The sequence below is a fragment of the Anser cygnoides genome, chromosome 5, assembly GCF_040182565.1.
Source record: "Anser cygnoides isolate HZ-2024a breed goose chromosome 5, Taihu_goose_T2T_genome, whole genome shotgun sequence".
NCBI classification, from domain to species: Eukaryota; Metazoa; Chordata; class Aves; order Anseriformes; family Anatidae; genus Anser; species Anser cygnoides.
This window is the reverse complement of record NC_089877.1, coordinates 30,778,089-30,801,172: the sequence shown is the minus strand read 5'-3', so window position 1 is coordinate 30,801,172 and position 23,084 is coordinate 30,778,089. Positions and strand designations below refer to the sequence as shown.

General features: G+C 39.0%; 1 protein-coding gene across 20 annotated transcripts in view; it reads right to left on the bottom strand.

The window, feature by feature from the left end:
• Window positions 1-23,084, bottom strand: part of SIPA1L1 (signal induced proliferation associated 1 like 1) — a 210,785-nt gene that overhangs the window by 2,413 nt on the left and 185,288 nt on the right. For 18 of the 20 annotated variants that reach the window (XM_066998661.1, XM_066998656.1, XM_066998663.1 and 15 more), the window contains 8 exons: window positions 20,642-20,760; window positions 17,766-18,205; window positions 11,550-11,789; window positions 10,325-10,490; window positions 6,563-6,806; window positions 3,399-3,545; window positions 958-1,072; window positions 424-505 (listed from right to left, as the gene is read on the bottom strand). In XM_066998661.1, the coding sequence (XP_066854762.1) occupies window positions 424-505; window positions 958-1,072; window positions 3,399-3,545; window positions 6,563-6,806; window positions 10,325-10,490; window positions 11,550-11,789; window positions 17,766-18,205; window positions 20,642-20,760 (1,553 nt within the window). The remainder of the gene's footprint in view (window positions 1-423; window positions 506-957; window positions 1,073-3,398; window positions 3,546-6,562; window positions 6,807-10,324; window positions 10,491-11,549; window positions 11,790-17,765; window positions 18,206-20,641; window positions 20,761-23,084) is intronic. The other 2 variants (XM_066998671.1, XM_066998672.1) reach the window with 2 other exon arrangements.

The window sequence follows — 23,084 nt, the reverse complement described above, 5'->3', positions numbered from 1 at the left end:
CAGACTTTTCATCTGACCACAGCGTATCTTTCTTGGACCAAGCAGACAGTAACAATACTGGAAGTTTCCACAGTAAAATTGTATGGTTAGGTCAAACTCTCCCTTTTCAACGTCAGCAGGATATATTTACGTGGACTAACTTCAGGCTTCTCACACAGTCACCTGAATTAGGAGTGCAGGTACTCTGAGTCACCCTCCTGATTTAAGCAGAGGGGTCACATGCCTACAGTTCAGGCACTGCACCCTAGCCTTGAATAATTGGAAGCACATCCTGAGAAAAGTAGTAAAGAAATGTCTTTTTCACACAAAAGGATGAGACTGTCATAGGGCTCAGGCATGGGAAAGCAGAACTACACAGTAATTAGAATCACCTATCAGCACTAAGCATACGCATTGCAGATTTTCTGTAGATCAAACGTTTACCTTCCGTAAATCCTCTTGCAGCATCTTCAGCAAACCTTCCAGCTGGTCCACTTTAGAGGCGAGAGTTGGAGGAGATTCTTTACTGTTAAAAGTAGGAAACAAGAATAGGCATTGACAGATTTTACTGTATTCACACAGGGTATCTAACGCACAGAATGGCTTTGTGTAAGTATGCACTCAGGAACACTACAAATTCTCAAAACAAACAAAAAGTGCATGGAACACATTCAGCACATTACAAGAACAGATTTAACCCATGATAAACTGCTGTCATCCTGTCACATGGTCTCTCTCTCCTTCTGCTCATTATATGTGCCTTGAATTACCATAGCCTTGGACAACTTCATAAAAGTCTCAGACAAGAAGGCACCTGCACCAAGGTTCAGCTGTAGTTATGATCCTTTTGGTTTTACTTCCCATCATCATGAGAACTTTGTTCTGTGAAGACTAGAGGCAGCTTCCAAATACGACTGTTTCTACATTTTTCTCCAGTTTGTAACTGAGGAAGCCTGCACGTGTGGGGTATTTACTTACCCTGTATAAGGCTTTATCTGTGCAGAAAGCTGGTCCTCAGCCTGATCACTACTGGAGGCAGCACTCACAGGCCTGTGGTTTTCATCAGCAGCAGCAAAGAATGAAGCTCGCTGAACTGAAAAGACAGACATGCAGAGAAAAACAATGGCAGCAGTAACGACTTGTTTAAGCATAGTGCAATAGCTACACTGCAAGATCTCAAGGCAATCCAAGAAGCCTGTGTGAAGATTAGGTGTAATATACCAATACCCATTTGACAGAAGCAGTCTGGCATGGCTAGTATTTGTACCAGCTTCTCCACTGCACAGGATTCAACGAGTGTGCACTAGCACTGGCAGAGTTCTGCACGCTCAGGCAGATCACGCATCACCCTCAGGCTAACTGCTCCTGGGAGGGAGATGCCCCCATGGCACTCCATCCGTGGCCACTTCCAATACAGGCAAGAAGCTAAGCTGGAACAGCCACCAGTGCACAGAACTTCCTGGGTACAACTGCATGACACTCCCCAACAGCTCAACACCTAGAGTTAGCTTCCTTAGTTAGGTCCTTCTGTAAAGGGATCCCTTCATCTTGAAGAAAGGGAAGCTCAGCATGCAAAACTTACATGTGGAAAACAAACAGACCAGTGCCATTTTTCAGATTTTTTTTCCTTATGCCTTCTTATAAAGTCTTTTCATACAGAAATGTGAAATCTCTTTCCTGCCTTGTATCTACACTTTTTTTTTGTCCTATAACTGCTCATTTACAATGTTTTAACACACCTATAAGTCACTATCACATGTGGTGTTGACAAACCTGCCAACAGTCCCTACCTCTGGAGTTTCCTAGCACAAACAGCAACGTAAACACTTTTTAACTTAATTTATTAACACCTCTCCCTCAGCAGCTGCTGGTCTCTCACTGAAAATAGAACAGTATTTTCTTTTTCTGCTTGGCAATTTTTTATTCTGTGTTTTCAACAAGGTTAATATTAACACGCCTTAGTATTTGATGGGATTATTCCTGCTCCTGTCTTTTTTCCTTTGAAAATACTGAAGGTTGGCATACCTCAGGAATCCAAGCAGCTTTTGTTTCAGCTGGCTGCAGATATTACTGCCTACAACTCCTGAGGCTTGTGCTGAAGACACCATGCAGAAGAAAGGTGTCCAGGATCAGAGATCAGAATTTAGCCTGCTTAGTACTTGTCAGTCCCTGCTGGCACCTAGCAGAGACTACAGGCTGGGATTATATTGACAACAGATAGCTGCTCCAGATTTGTTCCGTCAAAGCTGAATGTATTTTTACAGTGGTGAGATAAAGTTGCCAGCCAACACATTACCCCAGCTTTTCTTGATCTGAGCTGTCAGTTTGTTACCTTCACCACAATGACTTTGTTCACACTGCTAATTGGAAACACAAGTGAGTCTGGGGCCTATGGAAGCAAGGGATTCAGGCTGAGGACAGTGAAAACTAAGTGGGAAAGAAAAAGAGAAGGGATCTTTTGAACAGAAACTGCTGACCACAGTGAAATGCATTAAGACCTGGGTTTCAGCCCTGTGTGGTGGCAAACAACTCTTATGGCAATAGAGCAGAGCACAAACGTATGCCTTCAATGCTAGCATCCGCATGCATCGTCTTAATGATGTGTATGACTAGCCCCAGAGAAAAACCAAGAAGCAAGTTACTTCACAGCCTTCTCTAACCATGCAGAATGATGTTCAAAAGCTTCAAGATCACTGACAACACCTTCACAAAGGCAGGTCAGCATTTGTGCAGAGATTAGCAAAAGACACTTCTGTTTAAAGCACTTGGAAGAATTTTCCAGCAGATTATAACAACGGTAAGATAAACTCCCTTTGGGCCGAGGAGTATTTCATTTTAAATTCAAACACACGTAGGCAGCTTACAGTTCTCTTCAGTTACTAAGTGTCAGGGAGATGGAAAGTGCTATAGGATAAAATGACACTTACGTCCATGTATTCAGAGTACGCAGAGGGAAGAATGGCAACGGACTATACGCCAACAAGGCGCATTTCCCAAATTACCTTGGCAGTGCACTTCAACTGCACTCCAGAAGCTTCATGCTCAGGCAATAAGCAGACAATCATTAATGTGTTCATGTACTTTTTCCCTATTTGACTTGACTTTGTACTTTTGTGCCAGATGTTTTTCCACCCTAGCTGTTACGTCTGCAGCTGCTTTACATGAAATGAAAAATAGCCGGTTTCAAAGATATTTGGCCAAACTGTAGCACAGAGGGAATACAGCATGAAGAAATGGCATCTATTACATGCAAAGTTCTGGGCTGTTAAGTCTTGAGTTGCTGTTTTAAAAGAGTTTAAGCTTCAGACTAAGTAGAAACAATAAAAACAACAAAAGCAAGAGCCTAATTAAAAAAAAAAAGTCCTCCATAAAGCATGCAGAAGGATCAGTCTTCTAAGTATTGTATTCTGAAAATTTACCTTCAAAGGCTTTGGCAGCATCTACCAGGTTTGACCAGTCCAGATCAGAGGCAGAATCAGGCAATGGCATAAGACCAGGGTCTGGCATGGGCTGCCGTCTTTGCTCCTGGATATCTGTGAGGGAGCTGTCTGAGGCAGAAAACTCTCCTAGAGTAAGGCAGAACAAACGAGAAGTTACATAGAAAAAAAATGTTCCTTTCCTAATACTAAAGTATCCCTCCTTTTAATTTTTGGGGGATAGCATTTCTGGAACCAAACACCACAGCAGAACGTTTGACCAAATGAGCTGACCAGTTACAGCATGTTACGTGCCAGTTTTCTGAGACGGTGCCTCTCACCAGGACATACAATTCCTTCTTAATCTGCATAAATCTTTGCAGTTACCTCTTCAAAAGCCAACCTCTGCCTCCTCCCCAGTATTGGGGTGGGGGCAGCACTCTTCTACTCAATGATGCCTGCCTTTGCACAAGCTCAAGGTACTTTGGAGGGCTCTGCAGCTTGCCGGGGCTCCTACACTCCCTGGTACCCTATCTACTCCTGTCAAAAATAAAAGGTTTTTTTTTTCCCTCTCTCTTTACAATCTTGTAAACAAATGGAAGCAGATTAGGCCAACCAAGATAAACCAGAAAAAGAAAACCCTAAGAATGATTTTGAATGCATTGCACATCTCTCAGCAGGTCAGTGATACCACCTTTACTGAAAAATACCCATACCCACCCAGAGCTGGGATATGGCCTGCTACGGGAAACACACTGGCAAGCTTAAAAAAAAAATGATATATAGAAATAAAGTTCTTGTAATTTTTGTGCTAATTGTTGCCTAGCAGAATGAAGCATTTAAATTATTGGCACTAATGAGGGAAAGAGCAAAGTGTGAACCAGCAGTTACCTATTTTATTTCAGTTTACTGACTGGACAATCGACAAACATGGGATAGCTGGTTGGTCAGCACGTGTGTAAGCTCAGAAGCAGCAACAACCTGCCTCCTTGTGCCCTCTGCTTGGTAAGCCATAAAGGAAGTTGTGAAAAAATTGTAGGTGGTGTTAGGAGACCTAGAGACGTGAGGGTGAGAAAATTGACTGGGCACATGGGAAGAAGCTACAGAAAGGAATGGTCTTGAAGAACCCGTTTGGACCAAGGCAAAGGAAATTTGGGCACTACGAACAGGAAGAGAGCACAGTGGGCAGGACACGGACCCACTGGAGGACAACGCCACTAACTGCATTGCTTATTTTCACTCTTTTTAAAATATATATACTCTAATAACTATATAACTTCAAGAACTATAATAACCTTATAAAAATGTTAGAAAAGTGGTATTACTGCCTGGGAAACAATGACCAGAAAAGCCATGCTTCATTTGCTTCATGTTCAGAAATGTTGGATATTGAGTGTGTGTGTGTGTGTGCGTGTTCACTTTTTCATAAACTTAAGGTTAGCTGAGCAGTAACACTGAGGATTCTTGCATTAACTTCCCCAAAGAGGACAACTATTTGGGAAGTTCTTAACATGAAAATATTTACAATTCGTAAAAAGATATGCAGAATTAGGAGAAAAAGAACTAACCATTTGATAAACGACTTTTTTTTTTAAAGTGTGAGGTGGATTGCTAATTAAGACAGATAAATAAGTAAATAGTATTTTTAGCTCACTGTTCTCCCCTCTTCAAACCAAATTGAGGTGCTCTGGAGTGACAGATCTTTGTTATTAAGATCTTTGAATTAAAAGAACTCTGAATAGCAGGAAGCCAACAAATACTAGAGGTATTAAATATCCAGTTCTACTTAATCCTCCTCCCAGCAAAGGCGAGCAGGATGGGGGAAGGGAAGACAATTCACGTGTCACTCAAGTAGCTGGTCCTTTTATCACGCAGACCTACATTTCACAGAAAATGAAAAGTCTTCTTTTGTTGACAAATGTATAAAGCTTATGTGCTAGAAGGAATAATCGGTTTGGTGTGGAAGAGAACATGACAGTGAAAGAAGGTTTTGGTTTTTCTTTTTTGGAAAATACAGGCATCCGAATGAAAAGTGCTGCTTTCCTCTACTACTCCAATGGCATCATTCATCTTCTGACCTCAAACCCTCAGAAGCCAAACCCATCAGTCAGTTATACATGTAACCAAGTCTGCAAAGTTATTTTAGTCCATATAAAAAGAACTGAAGAGAGCTTGGTTTCCTAACTCTTGAGCAAGAAACATGTTATACGGAAACAACACCTCATTTAAATGTCAGGTTCAACACTGAAAACTGATGCCTGGTGGTCACACACAGATTAAAAGAATTTAAAACAGATTTCTTCAGCAGCCTTCACTGTAAAAACGTATCCTGTGTATCTCAGTACAGACAGTGCATAGCGCCTACTCTAATGAGTTGAACCTATCGGTAGTGTTGGATTTTCCTCTTGAAACATTAAAACATGAATGAAGCAGAACATATATGTACTTCTTCAGAAAACACTGCAGAATCCCACGCTGAGATCTAGCTCTTTTTGGAAAACACACTTAGTACACATATAGTTACGAGATACAGCAGGAACCGGCTAACGTCCCTTTCTCACCAACTCAGTAATTCATATAAAGTAACAAAACCTATCAGAGAATCTTGCTGACACTTTTCAGTAGACTAATGGAGGAAACTGAGTGCCTTCTTGACAACAGTATACCAAGTACCTTTCCTTGTTGAGCTGCTGATGTGTGACCAAAATTAAGTAACTCAAGTCCTGTAAAATGAATAGGCAAGTAAGTGAATTGAAAACTAGTTGGAGTAATAAAAGCTGTTTCTAGCATAGCCAGTCATATAAAAGTGAATAAATGCTGGTGGACATACCATTATTATACCATACACCATTATAAACAGGCATACGTTATTTGCCCATTGGTCCAACTGGTCCTGATGACTCCTGGAGGAAATGGTACAAGCTTACAGCTGATGAGGCAAGTTTTTGTGCTCCTTCTGCAAGGTGCAGTTGCATGACCAGTCATGCAATCTCATACCCACTGAAGCGAGGAAAAAAATCCCATTCTGTGTTTTCAGGTAGTTGACTTGACTCCCCTCATTTTAGCAAAATCAAGACGGAAGTACTAATTTGCCGTAACAAACTGTTTTCCTTTAACATAATCATGATGGATTCCTTTGAAAGCAGCAAACACGGAAACACCCTTACCATGTAGTGATTTCATTCCCAAAGTATACGATGGTCTCCGTAGTGGCAGTGACTTTGGGAGAGAAGGGTACGTGCTGGTGAACAGGACATCATTTGGCATGGCTTGGTCCAAGAGTGAGGCCCGCGAGGCGAAGAAGTGGTCCCTTTGCCCACTGTAAATACTCTCATCTGACAAAGTCCTTTGCAAGGCACGCCTTGTAGTAGGAGTGCTGGGAAAGGGAGACTGACAGGACAGAGTGTGTGACTATACATTCATAAAAGAAAAGAAATAAAAAAGAAATTAAAAAATCAATACAAACTTTTGAAATGTATGATGAAGTGGTTTATTTAAACTTTTTTTTTCTTTTTAAATACGAAAGCAATTGTTAACATAGTATTTTTTTTCCAGAGTGGATAAGGAAAGGAAACTAAAGGAACATGCTTTGAAAGAAATTATAACCAGGTAACACATCAGATCTTTTTCAGCCAGTCTTACATTCTGCTTTTAAGTATTCTTCAAACTTCTACCAAGGTATAAATGTTAGCCATCCCTCATGGATTATAGAGCTCACATGTAGCAGAGATGATGTTTACGAAAACAAACTGAATGCTGCATAAAACAGAGCTCTCCTCGTGCCAGGGGAGGCTGCATTCCTGCATGCAGAGCGCCAACAAATGCCAACTAATTAATAGTCTCATATTTCTAAACAACTAGGAATGCCCACCACTTCAGTTCTTTGGAATGATTTGTATGAAAATTAAATTAGTTGTCTCATGAGTTTGAGAACTTGTGTCTTACCCCCAGCATAATCCCAGCTTCCCCCAAGCTCTGCACACAAGGAAGCAATGCTGTGGTTAGTCTGGAGCTACTACTTCTCTGGCCAGTGCCAGTGAGCTGCTTTCAAACTACACATACCATTCCCACCAGCAGAGACACCAATTTTGTACTCTACGAGCCACAAATTTTCTTAAAACCTGTGGCAACATAACCACCTCAGACACAACAGTTTTTATGGTTTGGTTGAAATTTGATCCAAGGATTTCATGGAGAAATGGTAAAGAGAGGAAGACCTCATCACCCTTATTTGCTCCGTAAGCAAGTTTAAACAAGAAAGGAAATAATTCGGTTTCTGGAAAATGTGATTAAGCATTATAGTGTGTTGCTCATTTGCACAGAAAAAAACAGTTCTCTCATCTCAGAAAAAGGGAAAAGAAAAAACTGTTTACACAGATAGTACTCTATTCCTGTGACCAAAAACCCACACTCCAAGGTGGCAGAAGAATATGGAAGAATGACAATTGATACTCTACAGTGAAAGAATCCGCCAGATTCTTTTTTTTTTTTTTTTTGGCCAAAATATTACAAATCCAATATTGCAAGTTTGCTGCAGGTTTTGCTTTTATAGATTATGGATCAGAAATAATTAAGATTACTTTCAAAACCTGCTGTCATGAAAAGACAAGGAAGGAAAGAGAAGCAATGTCTCATGTCAACTTTGTTATGTCACCTTCTCCCTTTTGCACTGCCTCCCTCAGAACAGGATCCATGCCCATCACACTAGGAACTTTGCATATACACTTAACACTACAAAAGAGACAACTTCTGGCACACAGTTGTCACTATGTTAATGCTGAGGATCAAGCTGTTATTTTTTCCTTCTGAAAGGTAAAAGCTCAATCAGCAGGTTCGTGTTATGATCAGCTAAAAACTCACAGTATTTGCCTTGAAGTGGCAAAGGAAAAGAAAGCCAATATGTCAAACCCTCTTTCTTTGAGGGTCCTATAGTTCACCTCGTGCTAAAGAATTCAAAAACTACCAAAGAATTAGGAGCTGGAACCACCAATTAATGCCAGATTGTAAGACTAAAAGATTGCACAGATATAAACATGTGATGGAGTCGGAAAACAGAGGCAATATAGTTAGGAGTTGTCTTCTGATAATTCAGCAGAGGGAAGAGGAAAAGAAGGGTGACTTGTCTGAGAAGGTAAAAATCATTACAAATAGGTAAGGAGATGAGGAAGACTAGGAAGATAGTAAATATATATATATATATATGAAATATATATAAATATATATATAATATAAATATATATATATAATATAAATATATATATATATATATATATATATATATATATATATATATATATATATATATATATATATATGTAAATCAAAGCCTAGAACAAATTCTACTAGAAAACAAAGCCTTTGGCAGCCATCAGAAAGGTGGGTGGAGGTTTTTTGGTCTTTGTGCAATGATCTGATGAGAGGCATTATCTTTTTTTTTTTTTAAGCTGTCAATTTTTATGTAGTCAGAGCAATAATTTTTTTCTAAGATGAAATATAAGTCATGCAGTGGGCAGAAATGACAGTTACTTTTAAAATGTAGACGATTTAATTTATTGGTGTGATAGTGTTGGTGACTTGCTGAAATTTATCAAAAGCATCGCCTGAGTTATCATACTTGTTACAGGCATCAGAAAATTAAGATTAGGGTAGGAATGGATTCACTTACTCCAAAGCAGAAAAATGACAAACTTTGGAACATACACACTTTTCATGATCTTCAGGTGACCTCTTTAAACAGAATGGAATTTCTTGGAGTGAGACTAATCCCCTTGCTCAAAAATAACCAACAGGAGATGTTCTCATTTGCTCACATCTCGCTCGCCTTGTAGAACTACCATAAACCTATGAAAAAGATATCTTGCCATTGGCAAGATTTTTTTATCCAGCCTCAAAGGTAACGTCTGAAATAATCTGTGCATGGAACCTAGCTCTTACAAGTTTTAATAAGCCACTTTGGGCTTTTGCAAGCAAAGAAAGAAGTTGCTCTCTCCTCTGCATAGTTGCTGTGGAAACCATCTGGGCTTTAGGTGATGAGCCTGAGCTGTTAGGCACTGACTGTATATGGAGACTACAGAAATCAAGGCATTCTCTTCAAAATGACGGACTTTAAAAATTAATATATACATTTTATAGTTATTATACACACATTATGGAACACCTCAAGAAGTTTTGTAACTATTCTGTATAAATATTTGCTTCAGTTTAGGGAGCATTCTTGGTCCTTGTGAAGTAACAGGATTAGAGAGGCATGAAAGCATGATTATTGCGATACTGCCAGCAAGTCACAGTCTAGTTCTGCAATCAGAGAAGAACAATTCAAATGCATAAGACAACATTACAGGATTTCTCACAAGCCGATGGTCCTAAACGTTCTTTGAAATCAGGCATACTAGTCTCTGTAGATTTGCGCACACAGTTGTAATACTATCGCAGTGACTGGAATAACAAAACTGTTCCCCAAATGTTTTCCTCTAGTAGATAAGTCTGCGACAAACAGATGACTTTCTGCCAATGATAAGCATTCAGAGAATGCCTTGCATTTCATTTTCCTCTTACAGGTGAGAATGGAAGAGATCTTATCTGAGAAACTCTGAGGCCAACAATGCAAAGTACAGAGTAAGCTCTGTAAGAATGAACACTTCAGCTTTGGCTACTTTGAAAGCACACAGCATTTTCTACACAGAAATCTTAGGGCTTCACAGCCTTCATCAGTTTCCAAACTGTGACACCCTGTGCTGTATTAGTGATATGCCTGGGCAGCAATGAACTCGATCATCAAATACTTATGAAGTGTAACTTCACACACTTCTATTTTGTGTCAACAGAAGCACGTCTCGGATCAGAAGACAACCTGTGCATTGCTCTTAAGGTATCTCAGATTTTACTCAGGTGTGACAAGAAATAGACAGATGACAGACTTCCTAACATACCTTAAAGTTCTTCTGGGATTCAGGTGTTGGACTATCAAGATCTATCAATTTCTTCAGGTCTTCTTCAACGGTGGACTTGGATGCTCGTTTTGGTGATGCTCGTAGATCTCTTGCTGATGCACGCAGCCGAGGGTGGGCCATTTCATTGCCATCACTCTGGTGACGTCTTAAATGAAATGGAACAGACACATTCAGGTCTCAAAGCCCTGGGGCAGGAGGCATGAATGAAACAAAAATTATAGCATCCTCAAAATTTTAAAAGACAAAAAATAGGTAAGGGGGCACGAAAAAGGATGGGAGTTTCACTAATACAGCAGAGCCTCATCTTAATGAATACCTGTTGAAGCAAACAATTAGCAATACATGTTAAGGCTGTCATCCATTTCTCAATAAGGGACTGAATCTGTTAAAATAATGCATATTCTGCACTGAACTAAATATAATATATGTCTTAAATGAGCCAAAAGCAACAAAACAACCAAGTTCCTTTAATCTTCCAACTGGCTTTTTCTACTGCAGATTTTACAAAGTTTCACGATCTCCTTTTGACAGTCAGTGATTGGCATCACCGTGGAATTCTGCGTTGACCTAATAAAAGCCAAGAGGAGATGAACAAATTGTTCTGGAATGGGCATTCCAAACCACCTGCTTTCGAAGCCATGCTAGACTGGAAAGAAGAGTATTTTCACTAGAAAGTTGTTTCTTTATTTCTACTCCAGAAGAGATGGCTTTGTATTGTAACACAGAGATCCCTTGCCTTGCCTTCAGTCAGTTAGACTGGATACTGGCAGCAATCTAGGCAAGGTACACGGAATACCACAGAGCTCATACACAGCATGCGCAGTACTACTACATGGATGAGAGGCTTAAGAAAGAGCTCAGCCTCTACATTAAGAAGATTCTTAATATTTGCTGAAATAACATTTTGAGTGACCTTTAAGAGGTCCCAAGGAAAGATAAGCTTTAATAGGACTGAAATCTGTACAGCACTCTAGAAATTGTAATTATTATTTTTCTAAGTATGTTAACAGGGAATGAGATTAGCCAACTATTAAATATTTAAAACCAACTGCAGAACTCTAGATTAGAGATTAAGTTGTACTGCAGAATATGCATTCTATTAAATAAGTCTTGTGCTTTTCTGTACAGAGAAATGTCACAAATGTCAATGCTTCTTTACAATTAAAGCTAATAACCAAAAAAGAGAACCAAAAAACATTCTTACTTTCTTGTATCCATAAACCCCACTGAGTTTATTGTCCCTTCTGGCTTTTTCCATCCGATCAGATACTTGCTAGTAGCACCCTGGCGAGGGTAGAAAGTCCTAGGACCAGATGAGGAGGAAGAGGAGGAGGAGAAAGAAGGTGCGAGCTGGGGAGAAGTAGCAGAATGAAGTTCTTCTTTAGGTGAGCTTCTGGCACTGGTGAAAACAACCGGGCTGGCAGAGTGTCGTGAACTCATGGTACTGGGAGAGAAACAAAGACAAAATTTGCCTCTAATGTGTGTTTATGCATCTTGTTCAACTATTTTTAAAGCAAAACTTCGGAGCACATGATGTTACTCTTACCAGAGCAGGCAGAGTAGCAAAACCAGCTCAGCCTTTTTAAGGGCTCTCCATGAATGTTTTATTAGAAACATCTCACCCAGTCATGAAAAATTTTGTAAGCAAACTCTAAGGATGCAGTCAATATACCACCCTCCCCTCATCCTTCTTTACAAATGGGAAACATAGGGCTCGCGGTGATTAGCAGCTTAAAACTAATACATGAGATTGTAACTAATTAGCAAAAAGAACCCAAGTCCAACTTCTTGCTCGAAAGCAGAACAAAACATATTGTGAAGGAAGTTGAGCAACAAGGAACATCCCTTTGAGACTCCACAACAAACCACAGAAGAAACCCATACATCTTTCAAAAGAGGGCTTCCTGGATTTTGCCTGAAAAGCAGTTACCATTTGCTGCTAAAAAAGACGCTTACAAAAATGGTTAAGTTTGAGCAGGTCCCTAACATATGCCACAATTTGTTTAGCCAGAAGAAAGTATTGGGTCAACTAACTGCAACTTATTGCTGGAAGAAGGTGGGGGAGGCTTCAGATGGGAGCTACTCTTTAGCTATGATGATATTAAAATCTCATGCAACTTGCATAATATCAGGAGAGCTAGTGCTCAAGACAATATTTACTTTAGCAACCTTAAAAGGTCAGGCATTTCTAGCTATGGTTAGAGCGAAGCTTTGTGTACAGCCTTAGTGTGGAAACAGCATTATGTATATAGAGACCAATTTTCCATCAGCTCTCTCCACAACTTAGCCACATTTTCTTCCCTGTCTCCAATACTGCAAGGAAGGAATATGAAACAGATGGACCTGTGGGAAAGAACAGTTTCTGACTGAGAAATAAGAATTAGCTGGAAGGCTGAACAAAGTCACTGAACAATCTTTTCATTCTTAGCTTAACAGGAAATTCTTTAACACTTTTTATATCTTGATGAAACAAGGCATTTTCAATGTCCATTTTCAATGTCTCTCAACAAAACAGAGAAAGTATTTGAGGTTAAATCTACGTTGCCACCTGGAAAAATAATCTCACTTACATTTAGCCTTACAGAAGTCAGTTATCTAATCTATGCCACTTGTCTAGCTCCTGTGGTAGCCAATGCAGAGAGAAATACCCTTGGAGGTGATTCTCCTCATCTTAAATTAGGTGTCTCAGACAGGGAGAGTCATGCTTTTAAGTCTCTCCTCTCTCTCTCTCCTGACAGCATGTGGCTTCTAAAGAGTCACCTTCAACTACGTGTTCCACTTCCAAATGGCTGAAGTGAAGTCCCAGCAGCTAAGTGCTGTGGATGCAAGGAGTCGGAGCGGATGGCAGTCTTCCCACCTCAAACAGTGCCAGCTGCTGCAGGCCATGCCTCCTCCGAATGTATGAGGGGATGGTGGGGCAGTCCCCCATGTTAGGGGGGAGATGCATCTCCCCACGTGTACACAAATCAGGCAACAATAATACAGACTTTGTATTACAGATCCTCCCCATCTGTACATTGTAAGGCCTGCACAAAAGATGGCAGATTGGAAAAATATAGGAAGGTATTTCTCTCCATGAAGCCCATATATTTGGTACTGCACATCATAGCCTTTATTTATAATAGATGCAAGTAAACAATTTATAGCAAGAAAGCGGAGAAAAATAAGATCTAGAGGTAGAGGCAATACATTTCTCTTCATTCCTCCTTCTCTGTTCTTTTTAAATACTGAAAACTCCTACACATGCTGAGCAAGCCAGCCCATCTGCAAGGCATCACCCCAGCAAAATTAAAATACCAAAATTTGTGGAAGATGTACATCTTTAAAGAAAACATGAGATTTTTGTTTTATTGTTTTGTTTTTGTTTTTGAATGTTTTTTGAATGTTTTTTGAATGTTTATGCCCTTCTAAATACATTCAAGAATTGGAGAAGCCTTTTGTTTCAGTGTAGGAAAACAGAAGCTCTGAACACACTTCGGAATTCTTTAATCCCACCAGGTAGCTCTCAAGGAAGTGCTATATATAAGAAAAAACCCTTAAAATTAATTACAGCTCCTAGCTAGGTTGCTAGTGTTGACCCTTAACATTACTATGCACAGAGGACAAAAAATGATGTTCAATATGTTCTACATTAAATGTATATCTAAAATGTATATAATGCATAACTTAGTAGTTATGTTTTATTATATATCATACAGTATATAAATATTGTATACGGTAAGTACTACTATTTTAATATTTATTATAATATATATCATATATAATACATGCTAAGAGCAGCCTGGCAGATGAGCAAGAAAATTAGCATACAGTTTTTAATATACTTTTCTTTTAAGTGTATTGAATGTTTTGAGCTGTGGTTTTACAATATAATATTTTGGGAGGATATTCTGATTCAGGAACTATGCGCAGAACTCTGGAAAGGCCTGAAGTTTTTTATCCTACGTGTAAACACAGGCAAGTCAATAGTATATAGATGGAAAACTGTAACAGACACCTGGACCAGCCTGATTATATCTGGAAGGAATTCAGTCCTCAGTCTCAGGACTGAGAGAAAACCTTTTGCTACTGGTGGTTCCCCACTTCCCAGCTGGAGTATTGTGACAGGAAGGGTTAAATTAAGGAAAAATTCTGATACTACATGACAATCTGCAAGAAGTCCAGATGAGTCATTCATAAAAGTAAACTGTTAGACATAATCTACAACGGTTAAATATTAAAAATATTCTAAGTAATTAAAATAGATTAGAAATATTCATACTTTTTCTAAACCACATAGGTTAAGTGGAAATGAAAGTCTGATTTATTTATTCTTTTCCTAGGGAATTCATGCCATCAGCGCATATGGCTTCATTTAATGACATTCAGCTATAATGATTCTGTATAATTACTGGCCTACATAATGCAATTCTCCTGGGATGCTATGAGAAATCTGCACAATCATCAGGAAGGACTTCGGAATGGGGGTGGAGAAGAAAAGTAAAAACACAGCCAGAAGCTCTGCTGTAAAAGTTAATCACTATAATTTACATTTTGCCACCAGTTCTCAGGTACAAGTTCTTTTATGCACAACCAAATGATCTGAACACTAATTGTTGCTCCTGTCTTCTACAGACACAAACACTCTAATTTGTGGCTATTTTCTTTTCCTTTGTCACTGAGTTCTTTTCAGGGCCAAATTCCTTTTCTTCTTGCTCAGAAACCCGACTCCAAAGATGTTGAAGGCATTCTGGCATCCACAAGGAAAAGGTAAAAAAGGAAGAAGCCAGCAAAGGATAACAATTTAGAAAGTTAAAGAAACACAACAATTAAGCTGTTCGTTTCTCACAAGAAGTAGCTTGTTCAGAATCATCCTTTACTCTCCCCTCCTTGAAGCAGGCAGCTGCAGTTACGTTTAGAAGTGCCAGGCTAACAAGCCCCTGTCTCCAGCCCCATCTACTCCTTCCCATGTCCCTGGTGCCCCTCCTATTGGGTCAGCCTCACTATTTGGGAAGCCATGGAGTCAATGGTACAGGTGAACAGATCAGACTGGAGAAAAAATAAAGTATTTTTTAGCTTTGTTACGTTTTGGCTTGATCACCTCCTGGAACAAGCTGTTTTGGCTGCATAGGAAGAGCTATGAGTGTTGGGAGAGAACGGCTGGACCAAGGGTCTCCTCAGCTCAGCATTGCTGTTCAGTGTGTAACCATCAATCAAGGACACCATGAGAAACAAAATGACAGCTTTTTGCTCACACCGTGCCTTAGCTTTATTGCAAGGCATCAAACACATTTTCTAGTCTTCAAAAATGTAAAATAAGGAAGGAGTACAAATCAGTCTGCCTTCTTCTCCACCAGAATAAATTATGTGGGTGCAAGGATTGTAGTGTGTTTCTCAAGTATCTTGTCCCATGTGTTCTACAAATTGCTACTATCCCTCTCCTTTGCAAAGAGCTGCATTTAAATCTGACTTTTAAATGAAATAACATAAAACCTTGGGAACTTTTATCTGGAAATCTCAACAGCCTGAAAAAAAATATGTAGAAAAGCATTTCAGTATCATTAGAGAAACATCAACTGCATTAAAACAAATCAACCAGAGAACATAACCACGTTTTGAGACAGCGTTCATATAATAAATAATGAGACAAACTCTTGGTCCAAGCTTGCAATCAAGTTGCAAAGTATATCATATCCATGGAAGATAAAAGGTAAGAGCTGTCAGGGTGAAGATGTATTCCTATTACATTTTCTTGGCTTTTTTTACTGAACCAACCCTGTTTGGTGCTCAGAAACCAGAGGAAACCAGAACGTAGATGCACAAAGATGAGGTATGTATTAGACACACAGTTACAATAAAGCTTCAAAGTTATAGATGTTTTCTATTTTTTTTTTTACCTGCTTCTGAAAAAACACTTTCAAATGGAAATGCCTCTTATAACTTTACTGTTATCAGCATTTTGTATAAAAATCTCACATGCAATGCTGCTGCAAGTTATGTTCAGAGAAATACCGCAAGGCACTTGGCAAATTCTAACAAACGTCAAGCAGAAATGCATATAAACATGCATGTCTTAAAATAAACGGTATAACACTGCAGATAACCACCACGTAGATTTCTACCTCCAAAAAAAGGGGTAAATGCTAAGGTTGCCTAAATTCTAAGTAAATCCCTGTACACAGTGTTTTCTATAGATTTGTTCAAGCCCTTCATACATATACAGCCACTGGAAACACCAGTCTCGAAGACTAGGATGGAATTTACACGAACTGAATACAAGCTTTAGTGCCAAAAATGGTCACCCATAAAGAGGCAGAAGATCAGACTGGGACCACCATTAATAGATTTCGTCAGCATTACCATGACAAATTACATGGAGACAGTTCATTGCACTACAGTCTCTATGACAACCTCTGTTTGCAGCTACGATACCAGGAACTGTTAAAGTGTCTGATAAACATCTACCCTTGCCTAAATGTAGCTTTGCTCAAAATGAATAGCAAAAGATGCTTCAGGCTTCCAGCCTACAGGTATTTTAGCTGTACACTCAAAAAGATGTGCCTTAAGAATAAAAATGCAATAGTCAGGCTCCACAAGACCAACAAATTTTGATGATCACACAGCTTCCTGAAAAAGCTGTTTTTTCTTTTTGTTAGTATGACTGAGTATTTTTCTAAAAGCACACTGAATACTTCTTCAATAATGAGTTAGGAAAATGTTCTAAAATATTTTATGCCTCTAGCAGCTCCACTGAACTTGCAAAGTGGGTATCTTCCATCTGAGGTGTTCAAGCACTTTATGTGCATACTTGATATTTCTAGTTTTACAAACTGCAAAACTGAGGGAAAGAGGGAACGTGACTGTAATGTGTCATACCCACAGCTTGCAGCAGAATGAGTTTAAAAGATATATGCCAGCACTCCCAAGCAACTTTCTCTCAGTCCTGATCATAACTACAAGAAGACTTTTAAACAAAAAGACTTGTGGGAAAAAAAAAAAGTAAAAGACATCTGAAACATGTACTTGCAAGACTAAAAAATAAACCCATATTAAACTGTGCATTACTAAAAGGGAGTGATCTCCTTTCTAATTTGTATATAAAATATGTAAGATATTCATCTACGTATATGTATATAAATTTGCAAGATACTCCTTATAAACCCATCAGGCATGTGTCTGTCTTGTTTAATAGCAACAGTATGGAATATGTTGTCAAATACATTCCTTAGCGCTGTACGCACCAGCAAATGCAAAGACTAAAGTTGGTCTGAATTTATAAGCATTCTGCATAGTAAAATCTCTCAAAACACTGATCAATAGCCCGCTCACCAGTCAAACAGAAGCCTCAACTTAACATCCACTTCTCACTTTTCGTAGGCTAGAGAGTGAGAATGGGAAAATGAGTGTGGAAGGTGTCAATCTCATAAGAGGTGAAAGTTACCTTGTATGCGAGACGGCATCACTAAGACTATAAGCACTGTTCTCCCTTGTTAGAGGATTGGAGGCTGGTTGACTCTTGCTGTGAATATCCAGACTCAGCGAAGACTCGGCCTTTCGGTCTATGTGGCTCTCTTTTTCTAATGTCCTGTCTGCAATGGAGACCACTTCACTGGAACTGTGCCACAGTGGTGTCACTTTCTCCTTTGTTAGCCCTGTCCGGGGAGATGTTGCTGCTCCCAGAGAGGCAGTGCTGCCATGGCTAGGTCCGTAGGAAGTGGTATCTATGCCACTATCAGCAGAAGTCCCTTGAAGGTAGTTGTAGCTGTTCAGCTCTGATTCAGTGCGCTCTCCACTGTCATACCATTTCTCATCACTGTGAGCACTGGAGGCATTGCTGGAGAGAGTATTGCTGCTGGAATGGCTGGAGTAGTGGCTGTCAGACTACAGAAGAAACAACAATCCAAAAAAAAAACATACTTGCAGGTTTATTTCAGTTTTACGGCAATAGAAAAGGAGGAGGAAAGGGTTATTGAAGTCCCCACTGCACAGTAGGAACTCTTCTACCTTCAAGTATTGGACAGGTATGTTCAGGAACCTAACTCAACAAATTTCATTCCAACACAATGTGTGCGCTCTGTTCTTAGTGCACATAAGCAGCTTTCACAAGGATGTGGAAGCCATGCCTTAACAACGCAGGGAAAAACAGAGATGTTGTCCCAAAATACTTTAAATTGTTTCCTTTCAGATACAATTTACTCAGCCTGGACGAATGACACTGGCTGAGCTGTGTAGACTTTGACCTGTTTCATAGCTACTGTAATTGAAATATTCCAATTTTAAGAGTCTGGTGTTTCAGAAAATGATACATAACCGATCCACAGAAAGTGCATGTTTCAACAATGCAATTGCCTATCAAAAGGCTAAGGTAGGAAAAAACAACAGCTGCTCCTCCTAACCCTTGGTATATTTCCTCCTCAATAGTACTGTCCTTTGCAAATAGTCACCAAAATGCCATTTAACTATTCTGAAATTGTTTTTCCAAATGGCAGAATTGCAAGAAAAGAAGCTTTCAAGCAATGCTTTGAAATTGTCCCATCAGGGCATGGCAGAGACTGGTTGGTTTCTGGGTTCTGCCCCTGGTTACAGCCAGCTGTTTGGAAGACACAGAATGCCTTCAACTCTGCAGTGGGCATCCATTACATAAAGAATTTCTTACCGTACACTCATCGCTGCTTAGTAACTCATCTTTGAAGTATTTGTATTCCTCTCAATTTCTTAATTTTAGTTTCCATCTAAAGAATACATCTAAATTCTGATCATCTATGTAACTGGAACTGAAAAAAAATGGGTTTTCATTATGCAACGGACTTGTTTGGCAGGGAGATGGCCTACAAATATGAGAAGGGACAGAAAGGACATTTAGAACCACCTTCCCTATTTGCCTACCCAGAGTTTTACTGGACAGACATGGGCAGATCAAATGTCAAAGATGAAATACTGTTTCTGCTCTCACTGGAGAAGAGGGAAAATAGAGAATGGACTGATATTCAGAGCAAGAAATCTCAGCATCCACGTTTCTTATTATACTAAAATAAGAACTGACAAAAAAAGCAGGAGGAATATTAAGTTGATATGGACTCCTAGTTATCTCCAGTTAAATTTACTGCTTTTCATTAGGAACCGTAGCACTGTCCCTCATCCATTTGTCTACATAAGAAAGATTTACAACAACAAAGACTAAAGGAGAAGAATGTAGGCATTAGTAATTCCACTGTTGCATTGTGCACACAAGCTAATGAGGTGCATATTACATCATTATATGGTCAAATGCATCACATGGAAAACAGGTCAATCTAAATATAAAAACTAGTTTGTGCTCCTAAGAATATGAAGACAGGTGTTTTGTTTGTTTTAAAATAATGAAGGTGTGTTGTTCTGAATGAATAACCTAAAAGAAACACTGCAAATTGTATTCAAAGAAGAATGCTGGTAAGCAAGAGCAAATAACAGGAACCAACGAAAGACTTTCTCACACCTAAATAAATGCAACTGGTTCTTTTAGCATGATCATGCAACACAGGTCCATATTTTAGCTGATTGTACAGATAAATTTTAAGAAGTGGTCCAGCATACTGGACAACAGTTTAAAGGATATTTTCCTTTTCTTTTGATGTAGTGACAAATGATTTTCAAGACATTTCTAATTTATGAACGTTATTGCAGTTAATCTCTCTGTATATAAATCAAGAAGTGACAGTCTCCAAAACAGAGTACATACCTAACTGTGTGGAGACAGAAGGGCAGAATTTACCATTCAGAAATTAAAACAAATAAAATAAGAAAGACACTTAAGCTGTATTCCAGTGGACCTTTCAAAAGTACTCTTCTAATAGTGTGCAAGTTAGGTTATGGAAAGGAATTAACAGCTACAGTAGACGAGGAAAGTGGAGAAAATAACAAAACAAAAGCAAGACCACTTTTCTGTTTCAAAGAAACAGCCTTCAGAGTCTTGCCTTGCACAATGTATTAGTCAACTTCAACTCTCACGTGAGCCCTAGAAATAGCTTTGTAAACTCCCACAAATCCTCTCCTTATCACAAGATAACAAACAAGAAAGTGCTGATCATCTCTCAGTAAAACTTTATTAACTAACAAATATTTTAGCAGACCTTCCTTAGCTTCTGTAAGGTTCAGGAAGTAATAGATCTGCTCTACTGCCTCCTCCTTAGTTTAATAAGGAACAAGGCTTGACTATTTTTTCCCCTTTTTGTCTGTCTTTAACTGACACACTAAACAATTTTGAACAACACTTTTGGTATCAAGAGCTTTTGAAGCAAGAGCAATATATTAAATAATTCCTTTTTTAGGATAACTTACATGACCCTGCTTATTTGGAGACAAGTGAACCACAGGATCCTGTCTCATCAGTCTTCCACTGGGGCTTTCTCTGAAGGATGGCAGTACTTTTGATACTGCTGGAAGGTGACATGTTGGTTCTGCAATACAGCATACAGTGATGTACTGAAGAGAGCATGCAGCACAACAAACTAAAAAAATGTGCAACTCATTTTACACTGCAACTTTTCCCACTACTACCAGTAGCCAAAAGCTTTGAATATTTAACAAGAAATTCATTCCAAATGAAAAAAAATACATTGAAACAAAACACAGGTGAGTAAGTGAGGGCCCATTCCTGCCTGGCGTAAATCAGAAAGAATTCACGAAAAATTTGCAGCCACCGTCCTGGCTTTAACAGAACAACCTGAGCAGTGCCATGCTCCCATTGTCCAATAGCACTGCATCAGAACATGAACGCAGAGGAATATTCATTTTCACAGTGTGTTGACATTGTACGTCTATATGTATATTGCCTGTGGACAAGAGATTAAAAAGCCTCTGAAGATCTGCATTTCCTTATATTGTATTCTACGCAAGGCAGGACAATAACAAAAGTCTACAGTGATGGCTTAAATCCACATTTTTCTCCAGTACCACTACTACACGTATTTCCTGTCAAAGTTAAGGTGAGCTAAATAAGTGTTTTCTAATTGCAGAAATAACATAATCTGTCGAAATCACAACATTCCTGTAAAAACTAAGGACTGTAAATGGGGAAACTGCATAGATGTACAAAAGAAAGGAATGTTTTTTAAATTGAACCAGGTAAAAGTGGACTGATTTAATTACTCATCTTACATGGACAGTTTTTTTTTTTTTCCTAAGAGATAACTATGGAGCGTCTAGAGGATGTTCAGGCAACCCTTCAGGGACATAACTGCTTTTTCAGAGTCCAAGGCCAGTTTTTTAAAGGAATCTTTCTTAGCTGAAACTTTTTACATAGATCTTCTCTCCTGTGCTTATGCAGTATTTTGCATTTCTAGAAACACTACTTTTAAATATAGTATGTGCTTATGAACATCACGTACTTCACAACAGCCATTGTAATTAGCAGTTCTTTAAAGCTTTCCTCAATACAGCTATGGTTTGTTCATCTCCATCTGCAGCATAACTGGCTTATTTTATTTTATTTTTTATTTTTAAATAACTTGATTCTCCCTGGCAAGTGGTAACAAGTGGTTCTGGTGCACAAAGAACAAAGCTTTTCTGTAGCTAAGAGTGGGCAGGAAGGTGTGAGTGTGAATACACTGTACCTAATGCCTTATTTACCTTGATACAGCTTATCCCAAGTGGAAATGTGCTTATTTGGCACAGAACCCAACTTTCACCTAGATTCACCAGACTGGCAATAAAGTCTCCAGTCAGAGATGCAGCTTCCAACTGGCACTCTATGAATGCAGGACAATACACAAGAGATAAAATACAGGGATTATATGTCAGTACACATTTTTCAGCCTCTGCCAAATGCCGGAGGTATTATCTACCACACATTTTTTCCTGTACTTTTTGGCCTTTATTTATTTTGCTAATATGGTGACTCCTGACATTTTAGAACAGAACTCGCTGGCAGCTCTGCTTAGTGCCAGCATCAACACACAACCGTTGGTCTGCAAAAGTAATGCTGAGGAAAGGATCGGTTTTACATGTGTCGTTACCATCACAACAGTATCAAAACATGTGTGATTAAAAATCATTCTGTCAAAATGAGAACTGCAGATCAGTATAATCACAGCTTTTTAGCAAGAAGTATGGGGGGGGAGTTGTGAGGGAGGGACTGACAGATGGTTTCAATAATAAGGCACAGCTCTCTGAGGTTGTGAAGGTATGTGAACAAAGTACATCTCCAGAACTTGACGACCGCATTTCCCTCACAAAACTCCTGCTAAATTCACTGAACTTTATTCTGTTTTCAACACTAGTCAATTTATATAGAACAAGCAAAGAGCTACGATGCGGCAAAATGATCTGTATATATGCAACGATGGAAAAAGTATGGAATTGTTTAATCTATGATAACAAAGTAAGAAAAAAACAATCTATCAATTTTGACCATGCTCATCATGTTGGATCAACGCTGTTTGCAGATAGTACAACAATTCCATTGGTGTCAATCTCAGTGGTATCCACGCAAATCAAGCCATAGCTGTAGGGAAAAGGTCTATGTGCAGAAACTCCAAATGAAGGCTTAACAATGCAAATCCTCAGTACCCAGCTGTTTTATGTAGTTAATATGTTCCTTCAGCTGACAGCTTAATTGCCAAGTGCAATGAAAATGTATACACTGGTGGAAGGCGATTACCAAGCTATAGATTTACTTCACTATTTAAACTTTAATTGCATTTTTTACCCATTTTGTACATGGTATTTTTATAGCTTCAATGATCAAACAATCAATTTGCATTTATATAGCACCATTTGAAAG